This window comes from Desmodus rotundus, chromosome 6 (assembly GCF_022682495.2).
Source record: "Desmodus rotundus isolate HL8 chromosome 6, HLdesRot8A.1, whole genome shotgun sequence".
NCBI lineage: Eukaryota > Metazoa > Chordata > Mammalia > Chiroptera > Phyllostomidae > Desmodus > Desmodus rotundus.
In genome coordinates, this window is record NC_071392.1 from 32,582,546 (window position 1) to 32,604,282 (window position 21,737).

Sequence of the window (21,737 nt, forward strand, 5' to 3'; positions counted from 1 at the left end):
GGCTCCTCCACGGCTGGTCCTCCACAGTGGTCGCAGCCCAGGAGACATAGCAGCTCTACCTAATACACAGAAACAAGCACAGGAAGGCTGCCAAAATGAGACAAAGAAACACGTCACAAATGAAAGAACAGACAGAACTCCCTTAAAAAAACTAAACAAAATAGAGACAAGCAATCTAGTAGACTGGAAACTAACTGAAATGAAGAACAATTCACAGGGAATCAACAGTAGAGTGGATGAAGCTGAGAATCAAATCAACGATCTGGAATATAAGGAAGCAAAAAACACTCAATCAAAACAGCAAGAAGAAAAAAGAATCCCAAAAATGAGGCTAGGGTAAGGATCCTCTGGGACAACTTTAAGTGTACCAACATTCGCATCATGGGGGTGCCAGAAGGAGATGAGAGAGCAAGAAATTGAAAACATTTGAAAAAATAATGACAGAAAATGTCCCTTGCCTGGTAAAAGAAATAGACATTCATGTCCAGGAAGCACAGAGAATCCCAAACAAGATGAACCCAAAGAAGTCCACTCCAAGACACATCATAATTAAAACACCAAAGGTTAAAGACGAAGAGAGAATCTTAAAAGCAGAAAGAAAAAAACAGTTAACTACCTACAAGAGAGGGCCCATAAGACTGTCAGCTAATTTCGCAACGGAAACTTTGCAAGCTAAAAGGGACTGGCAAGAAATATTCAAAGATATGAAAAGCAAGGACCTACAACCAAGATTACTCTAGTCAGCAAAGCTATCATTTAGAATCAAAGGAAAGACAAAGAGCTTTCCAGATAAGAAAAAGGTGAATAAGTTCATCACCACCAAGCCAACCAGTATTACATAAAATGTTTAAGAGCGGAAGAGAAGGAGGAGGAGGAGAAGACAGGGGAGGGGAGGGAGAGGAGGAGTAGGCAGGGGAAGGAAGGAGGGAAAAAGAATAAAAAATATGAATAATAAAATGGCAATAAATACATATCTATCAACAATTGACTCTAAAAATGAAATAAACAAACAGGCAAACCAATTCATAGACAATGTTTTGATGGTTGTCAGATGGGAGAGGGATTGAGAAGTTGGGTAAAAATGGTGAAGAGATTAAGAAGTATGAATTGGTAGTTACAGAATAGTCATGGGGAGGAAAAGTACAGCATAAGGAATATAGTTAACAATATTGTGATAACTATGTATGGTATCAGATGGGTACAAGATGTATCAGGATGATCACTTAGTTATACAATGTCCAATCATTGGGGTGTATCCCTGAAACTAATATAATATTGTATGTCAACTGCCCTTGAAAAATAAAAAATGATTTAAAAGGAAAAAAAAAACAAACCTGACTCCTGACTTAACTGATTTCAATTATCATTATGGCTCCTAGCATAAAAGCCATCTCAAAAACAACCAAGCAATTTAAGGATTTGGGGATTATAAATTAGTGGCTCAAATTTCAGTCAGAAGGAAAATGGGTATAATGTACTCCCTGTAGCTGGGCCCATTTTGTACTTGAAGAAAACCGATAAGTACCTGGGCTGTATGGAGACTTCCTACACCAAAAGGCAGCTTCCCGGAAGGGATCTAAAGAAGCAAATCAAAGCGCTGGCCAAAAGGGAGCACCAACCACCCTTACAGCACAGACTCCCTACAGGCTAACGGCCAGTGCCCGGGATGCATGATGCTCACAAAGAGAAAATAGGCACGATTCATGCACTTATAGGCACTACTTCTGTTAACATTCTGTCTATTGGGAATTAAGAATATAAAAGTGACTAATTCTCCTCTAAATGTCTACATTTTGCATTTTGTGACATGAACTTACTCTCTGAATCTTTACACTTCCCAGACATTCTAGCCACAGTCTGGGACAAGACATAATTATGGTAATTATGCTACCATAATTAGGGAGATGGTAAATGTGATGGAACTGAAGGAAAAACTGAAGCACAGAAAGTTTCAAGCATCCGAAAATTTCACCTAAATTTCCAATGAGAGAGCTAAAGAGGAAGTGAAGTTCTTTTCAGTCATCGAAAGTGTTGAATTTGAAACATAATGACTTACTGGCATAATCAGAACAGTCTGTAAATTTCTAGACATCTTGCACAGAACAGGGTCGTATCTTCCAGGGTTGGCAGACATGACCACAACGAAAACAAAACAGGATATAAAGTTACATAAAATCTGTCTCTAAAGGGTGACAGTGCATCTGTGCCCAAGCCCCACACTGAAAGATGATAGGAGCTGGTTCAACCTATAAATGTCACGGGATTAAATTCTTCGAGACAGGCTGGACTGAGAGTCAAGTTCAGGGCACAAATAGAGCCTCACATAAAACAAACATCAATAAATACTTGATGTACAAACCTCTGAATTGAAGGGAAGTATCACGACGAGAAAAACCTTTGGGAAGGTGGGAGTAGAAGAGTGGCAGATGCAACAGTGAGATCAGTTAAGAGTCCTGAGCTCAGGTCATGGCAGCTGGAATGACAATGTTGACATTCACATAAGACATGACTATTTGATAAGGTGGAAAGGTAGGCAAAAGATAGATCATGAAAAGCCTTGAAAGCCAAGCCAGGAGTTTGGACTTGAACCTAGAGCTGACAGGAAGATGGGTTTGTATTTCAGATCTGTCGTTCAGTTGGAATGGGAAGCAAGCTCTAGGCAGGGCAGCCAGTTCGACCACTGCAAGTCCAGGCAGGACGAGATGAGGCTGAGTGTGCGCCTCAGCAGTGGGAATAGAGATGGCAGGAGCAGACAAGAGCCAATTCCTAGACTTAGGGTTTGGAGGGAAATTTAGGATGGTGTCAAGTTTTTGCCTTGGAAATTTATGTGGCTGTTAGTGCTAATCACTGAAATAGGACAGAGAACAGATGCAGGTTTGGGGGATATAAGAATTAGTAACATTTTGTAAGCAGTGAAATCAAGATGCAGAGGCAAAAACCTCTATTGGACAGCTGGAGTTGTGTCAGCCACACTGATGTGAGTATAACCCATAGGGTAGCCAAAAGCAAGGGGCAGACAAACCGCTCGAGGAGAGCACGAAAAAACCACCACGGGGAACACAGGGTTTCCGTTATGATGAAAGAGATGGGGGAGACTTAACCATGCTCAGGGCCTATGGTGACATACCTACACACAAAGACAGAAAATGTAGATAAGAAAGACTCGATTACACAAGTTTCTAACATGGAAAGGAATCAAGAGGTGAGGAGGAGGAACTAGCCCAGAACAGAAGACAATCCTCTGAGATGGGGGGTGGGGTGAGGAGTAAGACAGGAGCAAATGAAGGTGCCTGTGCGGCACGGTGCAGATGCCTCGTAGTGCTCCGTGTTGTAACAACTTGGAGACTGTTCTGAGTTGAACCGTGTCCACCAAAAATTCCTATGTTGAAGTCAACCCCCAATGCCTCCAAATGTGATCTTATTTAGAAACAGGGTCATTGCAGATGTAACTAGTTAAATTAAGATGAGGTCACCCTGGAGTAGAGCGGCCCCTGATTCACTATGATTGATATCATTACACAAAGGGGGAATTTGGATCTGCAAACGCTCACTGAGGGAAGACCATGTGAGGACGCACAGGAAGGAGATGGCCGTCTACAAGCTAAGGAAACAGGCTCGTTTGGGATAGACCCTTCTCTCGCAGCCCTCAGAGGAAACCAACCCTGCCAGCACTTTGACTTTGAACCTCTGGTCTGCAGAACTGTGAGACAATAAATTTGTGTTGTTAAAGCCACCCAATTTGTAGTAATTTGCTATGGCAACTCTAGCAAACTAATATCAAGGGAAAGTCATCCACTTAAAGGAAGGAGGGGTGGAGGAGGGTTGCTAGAGGTTTCAGGGGAGTGGAAAGGTTTCAGCAGGAAACAGGCCAGCCATACAGTGTAAGTCCTGCATAGTTGCCTCAGGTTCCAGCTAAGGCTGGAGACGATAAATTTATTTATAGAGTGATTTCCTCAAGCAGCTCTTGGCAGCCACTGGGTGAAAAAGGAAAAGATGCCAGGTCAAAATCAAGAGCTGGCAGAGAAGAGTACAAGGAAAGTACATAGGGGCAAGGCCACTGAGGATTCCCGCAAGAAAGTGATGCACCACAAGTGAACAGAGAAGAAGGGGCTGGGTTGTGGGCTGGAAGAAAGGGACAGGGCAGGCAAAGGAGGAGTTATCTGGAAACTGGAGGCCAGTGAAGAAGAAGAAATAGAGGGAGTTCAGCAGGAGTAAGAGAGCCAGAAAGGAAAGACTGCAGGTGGGATTTGTTAGTTCGGATGAAGAAGTCAGGGAAATTGAAGCTAGTCTGTTGCCCGCAATGTATACATCATTCACAGAGACACTGAAGCCTCCAATGGTGACAACAGTTAGGGTGAGAAAAGACTGCCACAGCTTCCACCAACCTCAACGTATGGAAAAGAATGACCAAGAATAACCCCAAATCACATTTGTACCAAAGCCCTGGACTCTAGTTCTCATAAAAATCACTGCCACATTTATCATTGCAGGTATCATAGTTATGTCTTTCTACAAAATAACAAGGAACATGGACTAGAAGCTGAAATCCATGATCACTGTCCCCATACAAGAGGTCTGTCCAGAAGGTATCCAGCCATGTACTATGAAAAATAGATACATTTATTGAAGAAGTATAAGATACAAAAAAAACATTGTACATAGGACAATGATGCCTCAGTCCCCTTCAAAGTAGACACCTTGGAACCTCACACAGTTCGCCCAATATTTTCCTGAATCTTATCAGTGGTCTGAAATCTCTTTCCTTTCAAAGTTGACTTTAACTTTGGGAAAAGCCAAGAGCTCAAGGCACCAAATCTGGGCTGTAGGGATACTGAGTCACCTGGGTGCTTCACCAAAAAACTCTGAGTGAGACGTGATGTGTAAGCCAACATATTGTCGTGATGAAGCTGCCAATCACCAGCTGTCCACAGCTGCAGCCTTCTGAATCATCCCAATAGTTTCCCCAGAGGAATGTTCAAGCTTAATGCAAAAGTTGATGCAGATTCATTGCTCAAGTTCGCTCAGTCATTTTCAATGAGATGGCCACACAGTGCACATGCTCACTCAACGCGTCTACCGCCCCCACTGACTAGTAGAGAGAAGTCATCATTGTTCACACATGTGCATTCCGGTCCACTCTCCTTGGCTGCCATGTTACATTAATGTCATGCAAACTGTTCTTGTTATATTAACAATGGCTGGACTTTTTTCCGAACATTAGTCATCGTATCTCACAAATGATTACACTGAGCAGATGGGAAGCAAGTTAACCTACAAGAAGGCACCTGAAGAAGTTACAGATCGGATGTAAAAATGTGAAGTTTTTTGATAGGCTCTATACACATTTTTTCTAATATACAAAAGATAAAGCAGCTGGATAATGCCAAAATGTGTTGGCAGCCTCTGACACTTTGCAAACATGAAATAACTGAGCAGAGCGAACAATTAAGCTCATAAATGACCACCCCTTTTTTTTTTCAAACCAATAAAGACTTAACTGTCTGGATCATATACATAAACAAATAAAACTCTTCACATTTCGAAGGTTTATTTCAATCACTAAAATTTCTGTATTTCTCCCCAAAGAACCAAGCACAGTCAAAACTTTGTTCTGACTGAGCTAAGATAACAGAAGCATGAAGCAGAGATAAAACTAAACAATTGAACCTCTTAATTTATGCACAGAACCAATCATGAATTGCTGTGGCTTTAGACTTTTCCAAGTCTTTCTATACACATATATTTACATTTAATTGGAGCTTTTTGCTTCTGAAGTTCAAATGGTTTTAATGTGGTGATTTCACATTGGGGTAGATTAACTGTATTTCTGACCTTTTAAATTTTAGATATCATTACTATTTTAAAACAAATGAAATAAGAAAAATAGTATTCAAAAATTCCCCAGAAGTCACAGTGTAGCCACTGTTCATCCTCCCTGGGAAGAAAGGAGCCACCAAGGGGGCACTCCATGGCCATTCACTGGGGACCAAAGGTGAGAAAGAAATTTGGAAAGTTCGGCAATAGTATCACAGATAGGAAGTTGACACTTACTAGAAGCTCTCATCACAATGTCACCAAAAACACTGTGTCCCCTTTTAAGCCGTGACACAAAGTAGCAATCTGCTTTCATCCTGCAATATGGCCTAAGCATTTGTTTCTCCAGCAACTCTTTACTTAGCCCCTTCATTTTAGCTGTGTACTGGGTCAAACCCTAGGGCTCCGAAGAGCAAAAAGTTCTGTGGGGAAAAAACAATGAAAGAACAAACTAAAACTAATAAAACTTATTTGGAATATCCTTATGATGAGTTTGTCCACCTCAAATGTGTAGATTAAGCCCACAGGACATAAAATGCTTCATATTTTAATCAGGACCCAGATACACAATGGATTAAAGGCAAAATGATCATTCTTAGAACGTCCTCTCTCCAAATACAATGACTTCAGCAAAACTCCCTATTCTAACAGAACTGCCTATCAGTGTAACAGTCCAAGACCCCCAGTACTTAACCTCCAGAGTGTCTCATTCTCCCTCCGCAAGCATTAGCACGCAGTTCCTGGATGTCATTCCAGGCTGGTTATGAAAATTAACAGTCATTTCAGCCTATTTAAGAACAAGTAAATGAATATACTTTTCAAATAGGTCCATATTTTTTTTTCTTCAAGGTCAAACACGTATACACACCCTAGAAAAATCCTGTACATAAATCAGCCAGTAGCAACTAAATTCAGTTCCAGGCACCCTGGAGGAGGCCACTCCTTGAGACCAGGAGCCCAGCAGCTCAGAAGACAGAGAAGGGAGGAAGCTGCCACACCGCTCTGCCTATCTGTGAAGCTGATCCAGGCCTGGGTTTTAAGACTGAAGTCCTAATTGAATTCTAATACAGTTGAGCTCCCCCGACTTTGAGAGGAAGACCACAAAACAAGTTCAAGAAAACTTCTATCACTATAATATGAAGATGATCTTAAAAGAAGTCGTGACTTCCCATTTATATAACCACACTATGCTCTTTTCTGATCTTGGTAGAATTATAATTGTATGTTGATTGTTACATAGGATTCTATCATACACCTAAGCATAGAAAGCAACTTGATCACAGTCTTACCTGATTGATTTTACAACTAAGAATGGAACCCTGGGTATACTGAATGGCTTGCTCCAAAAGGTAGGAACCAGCAAATGAGAAATCACTTTGTTTGACATTCAGCTCAACACTCTTCTTATTGGCAACGGATATTTACTCTTATTCCAGTGACTGAATGGTAACCATATTCAAAACACCTGAGGGATTACAGAGCTGAATGCAGCCATCCTCTGAAGGAACCGGAAACATGGTAGGTTTTAGACAATATTCTCACAGTTTCAATGTGCAAATCACCAAAAAGAGCCTTACATGGAATTTTAGAGGAATATTTGAAAACAACTCTACCCATAGCTCCATTTCTTAATTTCAAACTAAATCCTTCATCCTCCTGGTAGCCCTTCCAACTGGAGAAGGTGGACGTGGTGAGAGCTTGGGTGTGGAGGAGGAGGAGGAGGAAGACAAGGACAATGACAAAAACAATTCAGAGACATTTACTTTGCTCCCATCACTATTCTGGAACCTTTGTAAACTGAGCTTATTTAATCTTCACAACAATTCTGTAACAGGAAAGAGTCAGTCAACTGCTCGAGAGGGTGGCTGAGTTAGGGTTTATTTATACACAGGGATGCCTTTACTACCACTGCCTCCCAGGCTCCCACCCTGGGTCTTCTCCTCATTAACTGGAAACCACCTGGCTCCTCTGGACCTCAATTTCTTCATCTGTGAAATGATGAAGGGGGCCCCATGACCTCCAATGTCCCTTCCAGAGATATACTGACTTGAGGGATTTAACCAACCTCTTGTGGTACAGAGGAAGGAAAACACATTGTAAAAGCTATGGATAATTTTTCTTCAAATTACAAAATCCAGACTTTAAGTGTGCAGAGGTTTTGGGGTAATGGCGGGTGGGTGGGTAGTTATGGGTTTGATATCTTCATCGGTAACTTTCATCTAGGCTCCAGCCTCAGGTTATTTTGAAAGCCATGTGTCACAGCCACAGGACAGAATACTGTACAATCATGAACGATGGTATTTAAACAAGACAAGAGCTTTTTTTACATTCCTAATGATGATTAGGAGTCATCTGTAAAAACACAGGAAAACGACATGTTTGTCACAGGTTAGAAGGAAAAAAGCAGGATATAATGTGTGGACTGTGGGTTTCTTTTGCTTGTTTTTTAACATGAGGAAAGAAGCAAGAACTTTCAGCAGTGGTTATAACTGGATAATAGGATTTGGGAGGATTTTTCTTTCTCCTTTTCCTTATAATTCTTTTTTATGTGATCTTAAATTACCTCCATAATTAGAAGAGAGACTTTTCTTTATAAAGAAAGAAAAGGTGCCCAATATTCTCACATTGGTTTCTTCTAAGAAGAAAGAAAATACTCTCCTAACAACATCTCAGTTAACACTGTCGAAATTCCTGACATGCAGGTTTAGCAGAAAATGTCATTATTACCTGCTACAAGATGGGCAAGAAAAGATTCCTCTATCACTTCAGGTATGGAGTAACTAAGTTTCATAGGATGTTTCAGGAGTGCTGGCAGGGGAAGTTGCTCCGCAGAGCTGGGCCCAGAAAAAGAACAGAAGGAGCCGACCAGGCAGCCGACCGTGAGAGCCAAATGACGCTGGCCCCACCCAGAAACCCCGGTCTGAGCGGGTTCTCCCTCAATGGTGCTGCCCTGCACCACCGCCAGCCACATGGCCAAGGGGACTTTCCGTGAGCACAAATGTCCTTTCCTCTCTGAAGCACTACAGCAAAGGTAGCATGTTCCATGGATTCCGAAGCTGTTAAATAATCACACCGAAGTACTGTACGCTTTCATTAGGCCTCAAGATAAGCACACCATGTAGATACATCTGTGTTCATATATAAACATGCAATATATATGTATACACATGTGGCCCAGTTTACAACACAGATCAATTACTGTGGCTTTGGACGGCGACAGTGAAACACCACTCCACAGCACTCTTGAGAGCGTTTTGTAAACTCAGTATTTCTCTGGTCACTCCCACTGATAACAGAAAATACTCAGGAAAGAGTACAATTGAAAAATCACATTCACAATGCTATTAATTACCTCTGCCTGACTTGAACAGGGTTTTTTTTTTTTTTTTGCTACTTTGTAGCAGGTAGATAAAGGCCGATCTGATATACAAAGAATAGGAAAACTAGAACAGGAAAAGTCAGCTCCTCCTCTGGGACTCTTAACAGACAATCTGTGGCGTCAACACAGCATCACACCCTGGTTCAGAGGAGGTCTGCGAGGGAGCTGTGGGGGAGCCGGGCTCCTCCTCCGGGAGCCATGGTGCAGCCCCCCGCCCCCCAGACCCATCCTGAGCGGCGCATCACCCTGGGCTGGGCAGTACTGCCACCACCGAGAAGGCAACACCACCAAGGTCTGCAGTGTCCTTTGTGTGTTTAATTTAAAAAGGAATATTTGTTCATTCACTTGACTGATTATTTAAAATCAGAAAATAATATGATGTATCTAAAGGGACATTATCCCTTGTCGGGCTTTTTAAGGCATTTATTTTTCTGTTTCTAAGTGTGAAGTTGGCACCTATTGACTTGACCTGACAGTAATTAAATACATCTAACATTAGATAAAGAAATTTAACCTACCTCGTCAAAGGTGGTGTCATCTTTCTTCAAAGCTGTAAAATAAAAAGGGAAAGGAAACGGTTATTGTGAAACATCTCGAAGAGGCCAAGTATCTAAGTTCTAGAAAACAGAAAGAATACCAAAGCCGTATGGTGTTTTCATTTCAAAAGTAAAAGTGTACCTCAACCTGAATAACAATGTTACGATGCAAAGATGAAAACTGCAAATGAGAGAGAATTACCCAGCATGCATCTTTGTGAAACACTCTCATAAGTATGTAAATGATACCGTCCTCCCAAGTAGGGAAAAGAAGTATGCATATCTCTCCCCTATCTTCTTTAGTAGGAAAATGTTTAAATGGAAGTATGAAAAAATCAAAAAGTAATATTAAAGAAATTTCCCTTGAACTTCTGGCTTTTGACTATACATCATTATGCATGGTATATGATCCTCCCAAACCAATAGGATGACCCCCACTCTGCAAGTGCCCTGAATGAAATTTCCATACCGAGAGAAGTTTAAATATGGTGATGAAAGACCAAGCATGTGTAATAAGCACTGCAGAGACATAACTCAAACATTTTGACATGAGAAATTTTATAACAAAGTATCAACACAGGAAGCAATACATTCATAATATCTTATAGGAACTAGTGAATACTTGAAATTTATTTTAAATATACATGGCTTCAGAACTGGAAAAGAGAAAAAAGTATTTCATGAATAGTTGGCAAACACCTAGTTCCTTAAATCCTATAATTACGTAGAATGTTTCACTAAGGTAATGCGTGAAGTAGCTAAGTTAGCTGAAACCACTCATTGGAGAAATATTTCAAATTTATGGAATTGTGCATAGGTGTTGACTGGTCTACACACTAGTTAGTTCCATTCTACCTGGAAGTACCTGGATCGCTCTTACTGAGAAAGCCACATTCTGACAAAAGCAATTGAAAGCAAACTACTTTGGCAATTAAACTCTGAGGCAAGTCATGTGCCTAAACTGAAGTATCATATCAAAGTTTATATTATATAGTCTAGCAATCTTAAAGAGGTCATTTTTCCTGTTACATACTATAAATTTGTCTTTTTTTAAGGTTTTATGTATTTATTTTTAGAGAGAGGGGAAGGGAAGGAGAGAGAGAGGGAGAGAAACATCAATGTGTGGTTGCCTCTTATATGCCCCCTACTGGGGACCTGCACTGCAACCCAGGCATGTGCCCCGACTGGGAATCGAACTGGCGACCCTTTGGTTTACAGGCCTGCACTCAATCCACTGAGCTACGCCAGGCAGGGCAAATTTGTCTTTTTTTTAAACATCAATAAGTATGTGGTTGTGGAGGTGCATCAAGGGGGATGAGGGCAGGTTGAGGGACATAAAATGTTTCAGAAAGTTTAATTCTTAGTCACCTCCTTTTGCCTAAGAAACTGATCTGTAATAGATTTCTCTACTTCCTTTATTTGAGAACAATTTCTTCTCAATGGAAAATTAAAAGACAGCCTTTTCTTACATTCAATTATATATTTTATTAGGTATTTGGTTAAAGTTACATTAAATCTAAAATAACCTATTTCTATCAAAATGATACAAATGATAGAAATACAGGGTGGGGCAAATGTAGGTTTACAGTGGTGAGTACATGAAACAGAGTTTATTCTCGTATTATTTTTATTAATTATTGTATTATTTCCCATACAAACAACTGTGAACCTACTTTTGCCACACCCAGTATGTAAGATCCTAGATGTTCTTGATGGTTAGTGTTAGTTCTTAATCATTAAATTTTAACTGAGAATGTAAAACTCCTCATCTGGAAGGCTTTCTTTAAGCACCAGTCAACACTAGACTATACTCCTCACTCAAACCAAGGAATCTCCTTTAATTAACACACTTGGCTAGTGATTCCACTACAAAATATTAATGACCTATGTAAATATAGACAAGTGAGTCCATCTTAAAAAAAAAATTTCTGGAATAAGAAATGATTAGATCATTGACTCCAAATATGAAGTCAATTATTGTACAGCCTCATAAATACCATATTTAACAAAGATTAATGGAAAACACTATGTGGCTACCATACAAGAGACAAATAGCAGCAAGCTTATAATTCACAATACAAATTCTTAAATATATTTACTTTGGACATGATAAAAGTTCTGGAAATTTAGCCATGGTTTTTCTTAAGCAAAGTTTCCAATTGAAGCCACAGCTGATACTATCCCTTAAAGAATTGCAAATATGAAATGAAGACCCTCAAGTTGAGAGATGAAGAAAGCAGAAAGCTAGAATGTCTTCACCACTCAGAGTGGACCGTTTTCTTCTTGCCCCTTAAGTCCTGCCAATTCCTTCAACATTCTGGATAAAGAAGTGGGGTCTGTAAATAAAAAGAAAAGGAGGAAATAGAAGAGGGGATTGCGGGTGTATTTTCTAAGATGTAAGTGCAGAAGCCAGATTCTCTCCCCTGCGCACTACACTTTTCTCAAGCCCTGGACACTACAGGAGGGAACGTTTTATGACCTATTGCTTCACTGAAACCCTTCATTGCTAGACTGACACCTTAACACAGTTTCTTCTAAATACTGAATCCCTGCCCTGAATAACAGTTAAAAGTAACAACAAAGGCCAAGTAAAGGTGTCATTTCAAAATATTTATCAGGTCACTGATGACCTAAACAAGCACACAACATCTCGTTATTGATTACATTCCGTGGCTGTTATTAATCCTTCACGCAAATGTAAGCTCACAATTGCCTTTAAGGATATCATGGAGTAATAAGCACATTACATGCTTCTGGGTTAACAGAGGGGCACGCATTAGACCATTTAAGGTAATCAGATACTCTAATCCGTCCTCTGCTCAGACTTTGCTTGCTCTAGAAAGTTTTCCATGACCTCACCAAGACTAAAGCAGTGCCCCTCCTATGTTCTTCAGCAGCAAATTACGCTAATCTTCAAGGTAGCGTTTTTCACTCCATACATATTGCCAATGCTCGTTCATTGGCCTGTCTTCTCTCAAAGTCCTGAGGACAAGGACCAGTATCAATGGTCATGGAATCTGAAAGCCAGAGTAGTATCTAGGATGTAGGAGGTACTCAATAACTATTTGTTGAATTAAATGAGTTACACGAGTATACCTCAATGCCAAAAAGACAACACCTTACATTTCAAGGCACTCAGAAGTTTTGACATATGAAAACCATGCACTAGTCTCTCCTAGAAAGGATCCTAGATGTGAATTCCGTTTCATAGTTTTCAAATTAAATTCTTTTGAAACTACATTGGGAGAGGTACAACAGTTCAATGGTATCTGACCCTTCCACCTCACAGTCCTCCTTTCTGACAGGACGGACTTATCCAATGACAACTGGACTCTAGAATTACACACTTACGACACAAGCTAACAAACCCAAAAACTCATTTGAACTCTTTAAAGATTAAAAATTCATTTAACCACAGACTCTTCCTTTTACTCGGTTCTCACAAAAACTCTTTTAAAGAAATCGTATACGTGGGTTTCATCTCAAATATCACAGATCTCTCTCGGAAAGATCTCTCTCGGAAAAAATTCCAAATAAGGGTGAAGAAATGCATTCAAATGAATATGAAGAAATGTCAGTTGAATCTTAATCTTACACCAGATATTACGGAAAGCTTTTCTCCTCCTAGGCCGATATTCAAAAATAAAAAAGAAAGAAAAGAGGAAATAGATTTTAATATAAACATTTTGAACAATTAATTAATTAGTTAGCAAATGCCCTTTTGTCTTTGTTTATGCTAACTTAAATTTTTAAAAAGCAGGACTACTGTAGTAATTTCTAAATAAGTCCACATGCTGACACTATGGATTTAGCAGGAAACCATAAATACTATTGAAATCAGCGGATGACTTTGAAATTCAATTACCCCCATATTGTAAAAGAACCATAGCTGTATAATAGTCACTCCCCGGCAGATGTCATAAATTAGAGTGCCATGCCTTGAAAGCCAATGGGTTTTATTAGACCTTTTATAATACAGTCATCTCAGATTAGCTGTATTTGAGGTAGGCAGTGACAAAGTTGGCATGATCTTTCATGCAGGAATAATTTACACATTAGCATTGCCACTTTTATATAGTCAGAATTATTAATGAACATTTATTAGATATCACGTACTTTCAAAAATTGCCTTTATTTTCTGTAAATGATTACTACTTTCTTATGCCTAGACATTAATACTGTACATTTTTTCATACTTGCATAACAAGCTATACTTTTGAATCATACTAAAAAAGCAAAATAAAGTCACTATGTTTACTTCAAAAGCCATCACATATTGGTTAAAGGGAAGGAATATATTGCAATGTCAGATTATTCAACAGGAACAAGCACTTCTTCTTTGATCTCCTCATGAAGTGTCAATGAAGAAAGGAGGAAGATAGGGGATAAACAAAAAAACTGGACAGAAGAATACGCCTCCAGCAATGATTTCCACCATGTGACAGATATTACACTAGATATTTTATGTACTTTATCTGATTTAATCTTCACAACAACCTTAAAAATGTTTACAACTGAGACCTCTGAGGTTTAGAGAAATTCTGCTAGTTGCCCAAGGTGCACAGCAAGCAGAGAAAAGTGGGTTCAACCCCGGACCAGCCCCACTCTAAAACCTATCCTATGTCCAGCCTGGCTCCACTGTAAAGTCGGTAGCCACTCCTTCCCTTACTTGCTCTCCACTTAGAAGTTAATTACATCAGTATGATGGAATAGGCAATCACTAATAATGATATTAACATATTATGAACATCTATTGAGTCTTTATTACATACCACACAGGACCTCACATGTATTATTTCACTAAATGCCAATAACAAAATTCATTTGCACATAAAAAAATACCTGAAGCTCAGAGGTTGAGGGACCTGTCCAAGGTCACTCAGTACCAAGTGGAAACACCAGAAATCCCGAGTCTGTCTGACACACGGCCCACAACACCCTTAATCTAGGCACTATATAATCCCATTGTAAACCTCAATTCAACAGCCTCCAGGACCTTAAAAACCCTTTAATAATCAGATTGATTTCACTGATTTATTTTGCAAATAAAACATCCATAAAATACATAGATAACAAAGATTCATTTTTCTGTAATGCTACTTCTAATAAATGCCTTGAGCTTAGTATTCAATCATAATCACTTTAAATCTCTTTATCTCCTTTTACAGTATTCCACAATGAGATCTGCTGTTCAGAATCAAGATCTTCATCAATACAATCATCGGTTATGTTTACTGCACTGTCCTGTTTCTGAAAGGAAGTAGAATGTAATAGATCTTAGAAGGCATTTTAACAAGAGTCAGAATCAAAAGGAGTTTCACATCACTAAATCTTAGGAACCTAGAACGTCCAGTTAACGACAATACCCCATTTGACAGCACCCAGTTAACCCAAATTTTACTGACTGTCGATCAAATTCTTGAAATTATTTAATCATAAGGATTTTTTATATTAATGTTCTTGGTTTCTTACTGAGATTCAAGTGCAATGAATTATTTAACACAAAACTGGAAGAGCTCCAACAGAGTCATTAGCATTAGTAAATATACAGTAAATGTGTTTTAGAACAGGGCTTAATGGACTCCAGAACCGCCTCTGTGATGGTTTGGGTGAGGAGGGCTGAAACATCCTCCTGAATAATAAACACCAACTCAACACCTTTCTCTTCCACTCTTCTTGGTTTAAAACTTCATTTGAATGTGCAGACTCTTCGTGTGCATCCCTAACCCCCAAAAACGACTAAATATTGGTTTCATACCGTAACTTTCCAGACATCTTGGGTAAGATTTTGCATCCTACTACAAAAGTTTAAGTTAAAACACAACAAAGGAAACTAAACGTTGACCCATGATTTCTTTTACTTGGAGAAAGTTTGCGTATTTTCCAATGCACTTACGTCATGATTTTTAAATAAATGGATAGAAGGATGATTACAATACTCACACACACTTCAGGATTTTATTTTAAAGAATTAAGCACCTTTTGCTTAATTTCCGTTTACACCCTCATTAACGCTGATGACAGGTTAAACAAATGAAACAAATCTAGCAGGCTTCTTAGGGGCTCTAAGAGGTTATTTTTAGTGCTAGCACGATTTTCTCGCTGAAAGCAGTTACCTGGGTGTATGGAAGTTATGTTAGAGGTGGTGGCCACTGTCTTAATGTTTAAAATGGTTTTCTAAGGCCAACCCTAGAAATCTAGCAAACCCATTCCACGTGATACTGTTGTCACCCTGCTATAATCTGTCACATGGATTTATTCTTAAATGGCCTAAACATTTCTCGGTCGGTTTTTATTTGTTGGTCAGTTGGTTGGTTGGTTTAAAGACAATAGCCCCGGAGCCCTAATAAATGGAAGTTTGAGAGACATTGCTAAATGTTCCGACAAGTTCACGGCGCGCATTTCTCTGCAGCAAATGGAAAAATTCAGAGACCTGGGGACTGAACACCCAAATCTCGCTTTCGAGGACCTGAAGTACTGAACAAAAGGTCCCAAGGTATCTGTCCCACTTCTCTTTAGATTAGCTGTGTTAAACAACACCAAGGCACAAGTGAACATTTCACCAATTGCCAAAGCTAAATTATTGACTAAACACCCAATACCAAAGACTGCGCGGAAAAAATAACAATTGGCCCACGCAGCCGCAGAGTCCCGTGTGCGTCTGGGGCCGGGGCGTCACTTCTCCTGTCCCCCGTGGACGCGAAAAGCCTCAGCGGTAGTGGCGAGGACAGGAAACCCAAATTGTAGGCTTAAGATCATCCACAAATGAAACCCCACATCCTGAAGGAAAGGGGTGTCTCTCCTTTCCGTCGTCAGACCCCCGCCCCGGCCCCCGGCACTGTTCCCTCCACCGTACGCGCTCAGCTCAGCGCACCCCACGGGAGCAGCGGGTGGCCGCTGCATTGCTGGTGCCAGAAGCGCGGGGCTGAACCAGCAGGCGCGGGGGCGCGGGGTTAGGTGCCCCAGGCAGCGCGCCACTCACCGATGCGACTGAAACTCTCCGACAAAGTTCTCCGCAACTTCTTCATCTTGCCGATCTTCTCGGCTGGCTGCGGTTCAATGAGATCGCACATCTGGGCGACACCGGGCCACAGCAACTTCCCCAAACTGGTCCAGAGCGGAGCGCAGACAACGGCGAGAGCGCGGCGCGGGGAAGGCGGTGCCTCGTCCTCCTCCACCTCCTCCTCCGGCCGGGGAGGCTACGCGCAGGGCTCGAGAGGCAGGCAGCGAGCTGCAGGCTCGGCTCAGGCCTGTGCCTCGGCTGGGCAGGCGGGGCGTCCTACGTGGTGCCGGGGGCGGCAGCGATTGCAGCGGCAGTGGTGGCTGCGTGCTGCACCGCCGCCGCCCGGCTCATTTTCCCTCCTTTGTAACCCGGAGCAGCGCAGCCGGCAGTGGGGGCAGTGCAGCCGGAGGCGAAGCAGGGGTGGGCCCCGGACAAGGTGCGGGAGCCTGGGGTCGTTAAGGGTGCAGGGCTGGGACCGGGAGAGTTCCCAGCCCCGAGTTTTCGGGCGCCCAGGTGAAAGAGCTACGGCGTAGAGCTGCCGCCCGCCCCGCCCTCGCCACCCCTGCCACCGCTGCCTCCCCCCCACACCCCCTGTCCGGCCCCGCCCCGTCTTCCCTTCGGCGCTGGCCGGGGGAGCGGGACCCTGACGCGACCCGACTCCCCACTCTGAGCCCGCGTCCTCTGCGGCCCTGCCCGCCCGGCCGGTGTCCCCGCAGCGCCCCCTCCAGGCCGCCCCCCACCCTCCTCCCGGACCCTGCAGCCCCGCCCTCGCTGGAGGATCCGGACCCCAGCCGGAGGAGGGCCGAGAACCCGCAGGGCTAGGAGGCTGCCGCGACTGGGGACCGCGTCTCGGGCTGTGGAGAGGGCACTGAAAGGAAAGGGACTGAGTGTAGATGGCTTTATCTGAGCAGTGTGCTCCCTGCCACAAACGCGTGTGAAGAGCGAGGACCTGGGGGGTAAAGGAGGTGGCCGCCACCGCTGCCTCCCAGCCCGGGGAGCGGGAAGGCCTCGAGGACACTCTCAGGCTTAACAGTGACTTTTTTTTTCCCTTGATTTTGCCGAGCAAGCTGGGAAGTGGAAGGTGCAAAGGGAAAGGTGGGCCCATGTAGAGCCAAGAGCAAAAGCAGAAGCTTCAACTGTAACCCCGCAGGGCAGGCTAGGACTGTGTCCTTCATCGCCTGTCACATTGAGTCACAGACATTGGAATGTGGCTGTAAGTGATTTCTGATCTGAATACTCAGTTCTACAGTAAGGAGCAAACAGAAGTCCTGAGTCTATTTCCCATGTTCAGAATATGCTTCTAAACTAGAAGACTTAGAGGCCAGAAAGATTCTGACCTCCTCTTACCCCAGCTCAAAAAAATGAACTTTGAAAAGGGGGGTGGGGCAGGAGGTGCTTTATAAAATCCCAGAACAAACAGTTCAGGCAGCAAACAGACATCATCTTCATTCTACTAAAATGAGGGTTCCAAATGGCAGTCTCCCAGGGGAGAGAGGAGGAAGATGGGGGAGGGCCTGAGTATGTTGATTTGGGGCCAGCGAAGTCCTTATGAATAGAAATTTAGTAATCTTGAGTCATCTGGCTGTGCAATAAGAGCTTGTGAACATGTGACAATGCAGTTTGGCTTAAAGGAAGTTTTGGGGAGTTTGTGTTTTGTTAATAGATGGTTATCTTAAAGCAAAAACTAGCCCCCCGCCTTCCTTATATTGTGAGGTAGCACTCAGATTTGTTCTCAGGACTGAGCATATTATAGGGTCTTGATTTATCGCAGCTAAAAGACGGGGAGCCAAGCCAAGTGGAAGCCCTGGAGGGTGGGGAATTGCCAGGAAGTCAACACGAGTCCAAATGCAGGGATGTTGGTTACTGGTGACTGTATCTAGACATCATAGAAAGCACTAAGTGTGGCCTCAGACAGAAAGAGGTTCCCTTTTATCACTTCCTCAGGTTGGTTCTTCCTCAGGGAGAAAGTAATCAGCAGCGAAGAATGAAGACAAAAGAAACCAATCAAATTCCTGGTGGGTTCTAAGAGTCAACAAAGATTAAAAAAATAGTCATTAACTTAATAAACTCTGACTAGTATATGTCTGTGGCTGTTCTATTATTTACTCTGAAAATGGCTATATGTATGTATATATATATATATATATATATATATATATACACATATATACATATTCCTCTGTTTTATCTCCCCAATATTTAGTATTTATACATTTTTTAAAGGTCAACTTTTACTTAAATAAATTGTGGTATATGCATACAAAGGCATAATAAGTAAACATTTGTAAAAATGAGACAGCTCAATATATACCGATGTATAAAGACATCTAGGGTAAGTGGAAAAAAACATTTACCATAAGTACATTTTTGTGGGAACAAAAATATACATGTATATGTTTCTATATGCATAGGAAATTTCTAAGGGAATAACGCCAGAAATCTGTTAAGTGTGCATAGCCAGAATAGAAAGAACATTTTCTTTGGCCTTTAAACCTTTAAGTATAATTTGAATGTTTTACCCAAAGAATGCATTGCTTTTATAATAATAGAAATACTAATTTAAAACATTAAAAAATATTTATTTTTACCTACCACACTCCAAAACTTCATCTCTCTTGCCTCCAAAAATATTCACCAAATTACAACACTATATCTGGCAGAAGAAACAGCTGGTAGTAATGGACTAGGTAAACTCTGGCAATTTTGAATAACCAACTTCCCATGATATGCTTATCTGCTTCCTTTGTTGATGATATATTAAAATGGCTGGTTTTGCAAAGAAGTATGATAACAAAAGAGAAAATTTTAAGTGGATGTTTTTTAAACTGTTTTTTTAAAACAATGTTATAGGACCCAACTCTTGACACAGTTGTTTCACACTTGCCTTCATCTTAGATTGTAAGGTCCTGGAGGGCAGGGACGCTGTGCACGACACAAAAGGCACAATACCCAGGTCTCATAGTGCATGTGAATTAAGTGTTTGTCAAATGAATGGAGAATGCAGTGCTGCCACTGAGAAGGGAGGTGCTGTCCTCAGAAACCGAGATGCCCACCCAGCGTCTGTATCTTCAGTGGGCAGGTGGATCAGAGCCAGGTCTGCACCTGAACTTCTGGTTCACAAGGTTTTGGCTTGCCTGAATTAAAGGTACAGTGTCTGAATACAGAGAAGCTTACCTAGGGGCGTACTCAGCATGGGTTGACCTTAATGAAATCCATCAATTACAGCACACACATGGAGGCTGTGTTAATTAGGCCTGGAGTAGTAAACAGTAGCTGGAGACCCAGGTTCATGAGTTCTCGTCCCTACTCTATTGCTCAGTGTTGTGCGGCCTTAGACAAGTAAGTGACTTACCCACTTTCTTGTCTTTAAAATGACGGGCTTGAACTATATGACCAGTCACAGCAGCAAAATTCTGATTCTAAGTTGAATGGTTAAATTGCGCCTCTTTTAGCTTGCATACTAAAAAGTTGCTACATTAGTAAAAATTAATTAATACACAAATGAGAGACAAAAAATTATGTGAAATGTAATACATAAATTGTGGTTTTATTATAAAGGGATCTTATCCATATAAGAAAAATAGCAGGCTAATATGCTGGCAGTAAGTTTCAAGGGAATGAACCCTAATCTAAATAAGATGAAATAGAGAGAGGATTTGGTCAGAATCTAAAGTACCAGCAAACACAGAGGCAGGTTTATTGACCTAAAACAATATGAAAAGATATTATCAGAAAAAAAGAAATCCATGAAGCAAGGATGATAAGAATGTGGAGAATAGAGTTGGAAAATGAAGTTAAAGAGAGAAAACATTTGTGTATTTATTAATGTAAATTTTTAGAATTTAGTCAAAGCATAGACAGTTAAAGATTGGGGTATCATTATTAAAGTGGTGGAAATTTGCATAATTAAATATCCTCTAAGAACTCTAGTCTTAGACCTCTAGACCTAGTTAATTATTTTTAGGATCAACTATTATCCTGCTGTTTTGAACACATCCAGGAACTGAAGCAGCACAGGGCAAAGTGGCCTACACCAGTTTCCCCATGAGTGACATGGAACCCAAAACGCCCGTCATCTACTTGTGTGTTCCAACTATTGGATAATATCTGGTCTTAAGTGTTCCTCCTCCTCCTCCTCCTTGTTTTTTGACAAAGAGCAAGTTAAAATCAAAAAGGGAGGAAAATGGGAAGTTGCAGAAAATGTTCTAAACTGTTGTATTCACACTCAGATGAACACAGCCTCCCCTCATCTCTCCCTCTCCCTTTTCCACCAGCCACCCATGGCCCAATTCCAATTCCTATCCTTTTTACATTTACTGAAGTCACTTCCTGCTGCACAAACCTCCAGGCTTGTTCGGGGCTAAGACCTGTATTCGTCTTATAGGTCATTCTACTTTTCATTATATATTCCAAGAGACTTAGTGAACTAAGTAAATTGATGTACTTGCAAGTGACTGTAGGAGAAACAAAGAAGTCGCTGGAATATCCAAATGATGTCAATCATACATTAGTTCAGAGTAGTTTTAACGAAGAACTACCAGAGTCAAAGTGCACATTCAAATACTAATAAATTCCCCTCTCCTATTAAGCATGCATAAATATTATACTGGCATCGTATTCCTCTCATTCATTGTTACATAATTCATACAACAGAAATTTGTATAAGAAAATATCCGCCTCCATTTCTAACTAACTTACACTGTGTTACACAAGGAAATGTGCCCCGAGATGCCACCGGGATGTCCCCAAGATCTTTGCACAGTTTCCAGTTTTAGACTGAAGCACATTTTGGTTACCAAAACCTCTTATAAAACATTTTTTGTCGCATGATGTGTGGCTTTTTTTTCTTTTGCTATACTCTAGTGCAATTATGGTTGTCCTTACAGTATAGATAGGGACTATTCTGATGAAGAGAGAGTTCAAGGAATTGGCCAGATTCAAACAGGTTAATAAGTGGCTCAAAGAAATTAAAAGTGCACTTGGGGAGCATTTTCAAAGGACCACT

General features: G+C 41.2%; 1 protein-coding gene across 3 annotated transcripts in view; it reads right to left on the bottom strand.

The window, feature by feature from the left end:
* The window catches only part of CDK14 (cyclin dependent kinase 14), a 537,492-nt gene extending 520,218 nt beyond the window's left edge, over window positions 1-17,274 (bottom strand). For 2 of the 3 annotated variants that reach the window (XM_045185271.2, XM_071221675.1), the window contains exons 1-2: window positions 16,712-17,274; window positions 9,712-9,743 (exon numbers count right to left, since the gene is read on the bottom strand). In XM_045185271.2, coding sequence (XP_045041206.2) covers window positions 9,712-9,743; window positions 16,712-16,802 — 123 coding nt within the window. In that variant the 5' untranslated portion in view covers window positions 16,803-17,274. The remainder of the gene's footprint in view (window positions 1-9,711; window positions 9,744-16,711) is intronic. The other variant, XM_024577248.4, reaches the window with a different exon arrangement.
* Between the last annotated feature and the right edge of the window lie 4,463 nt (window positions 17,275-21,737).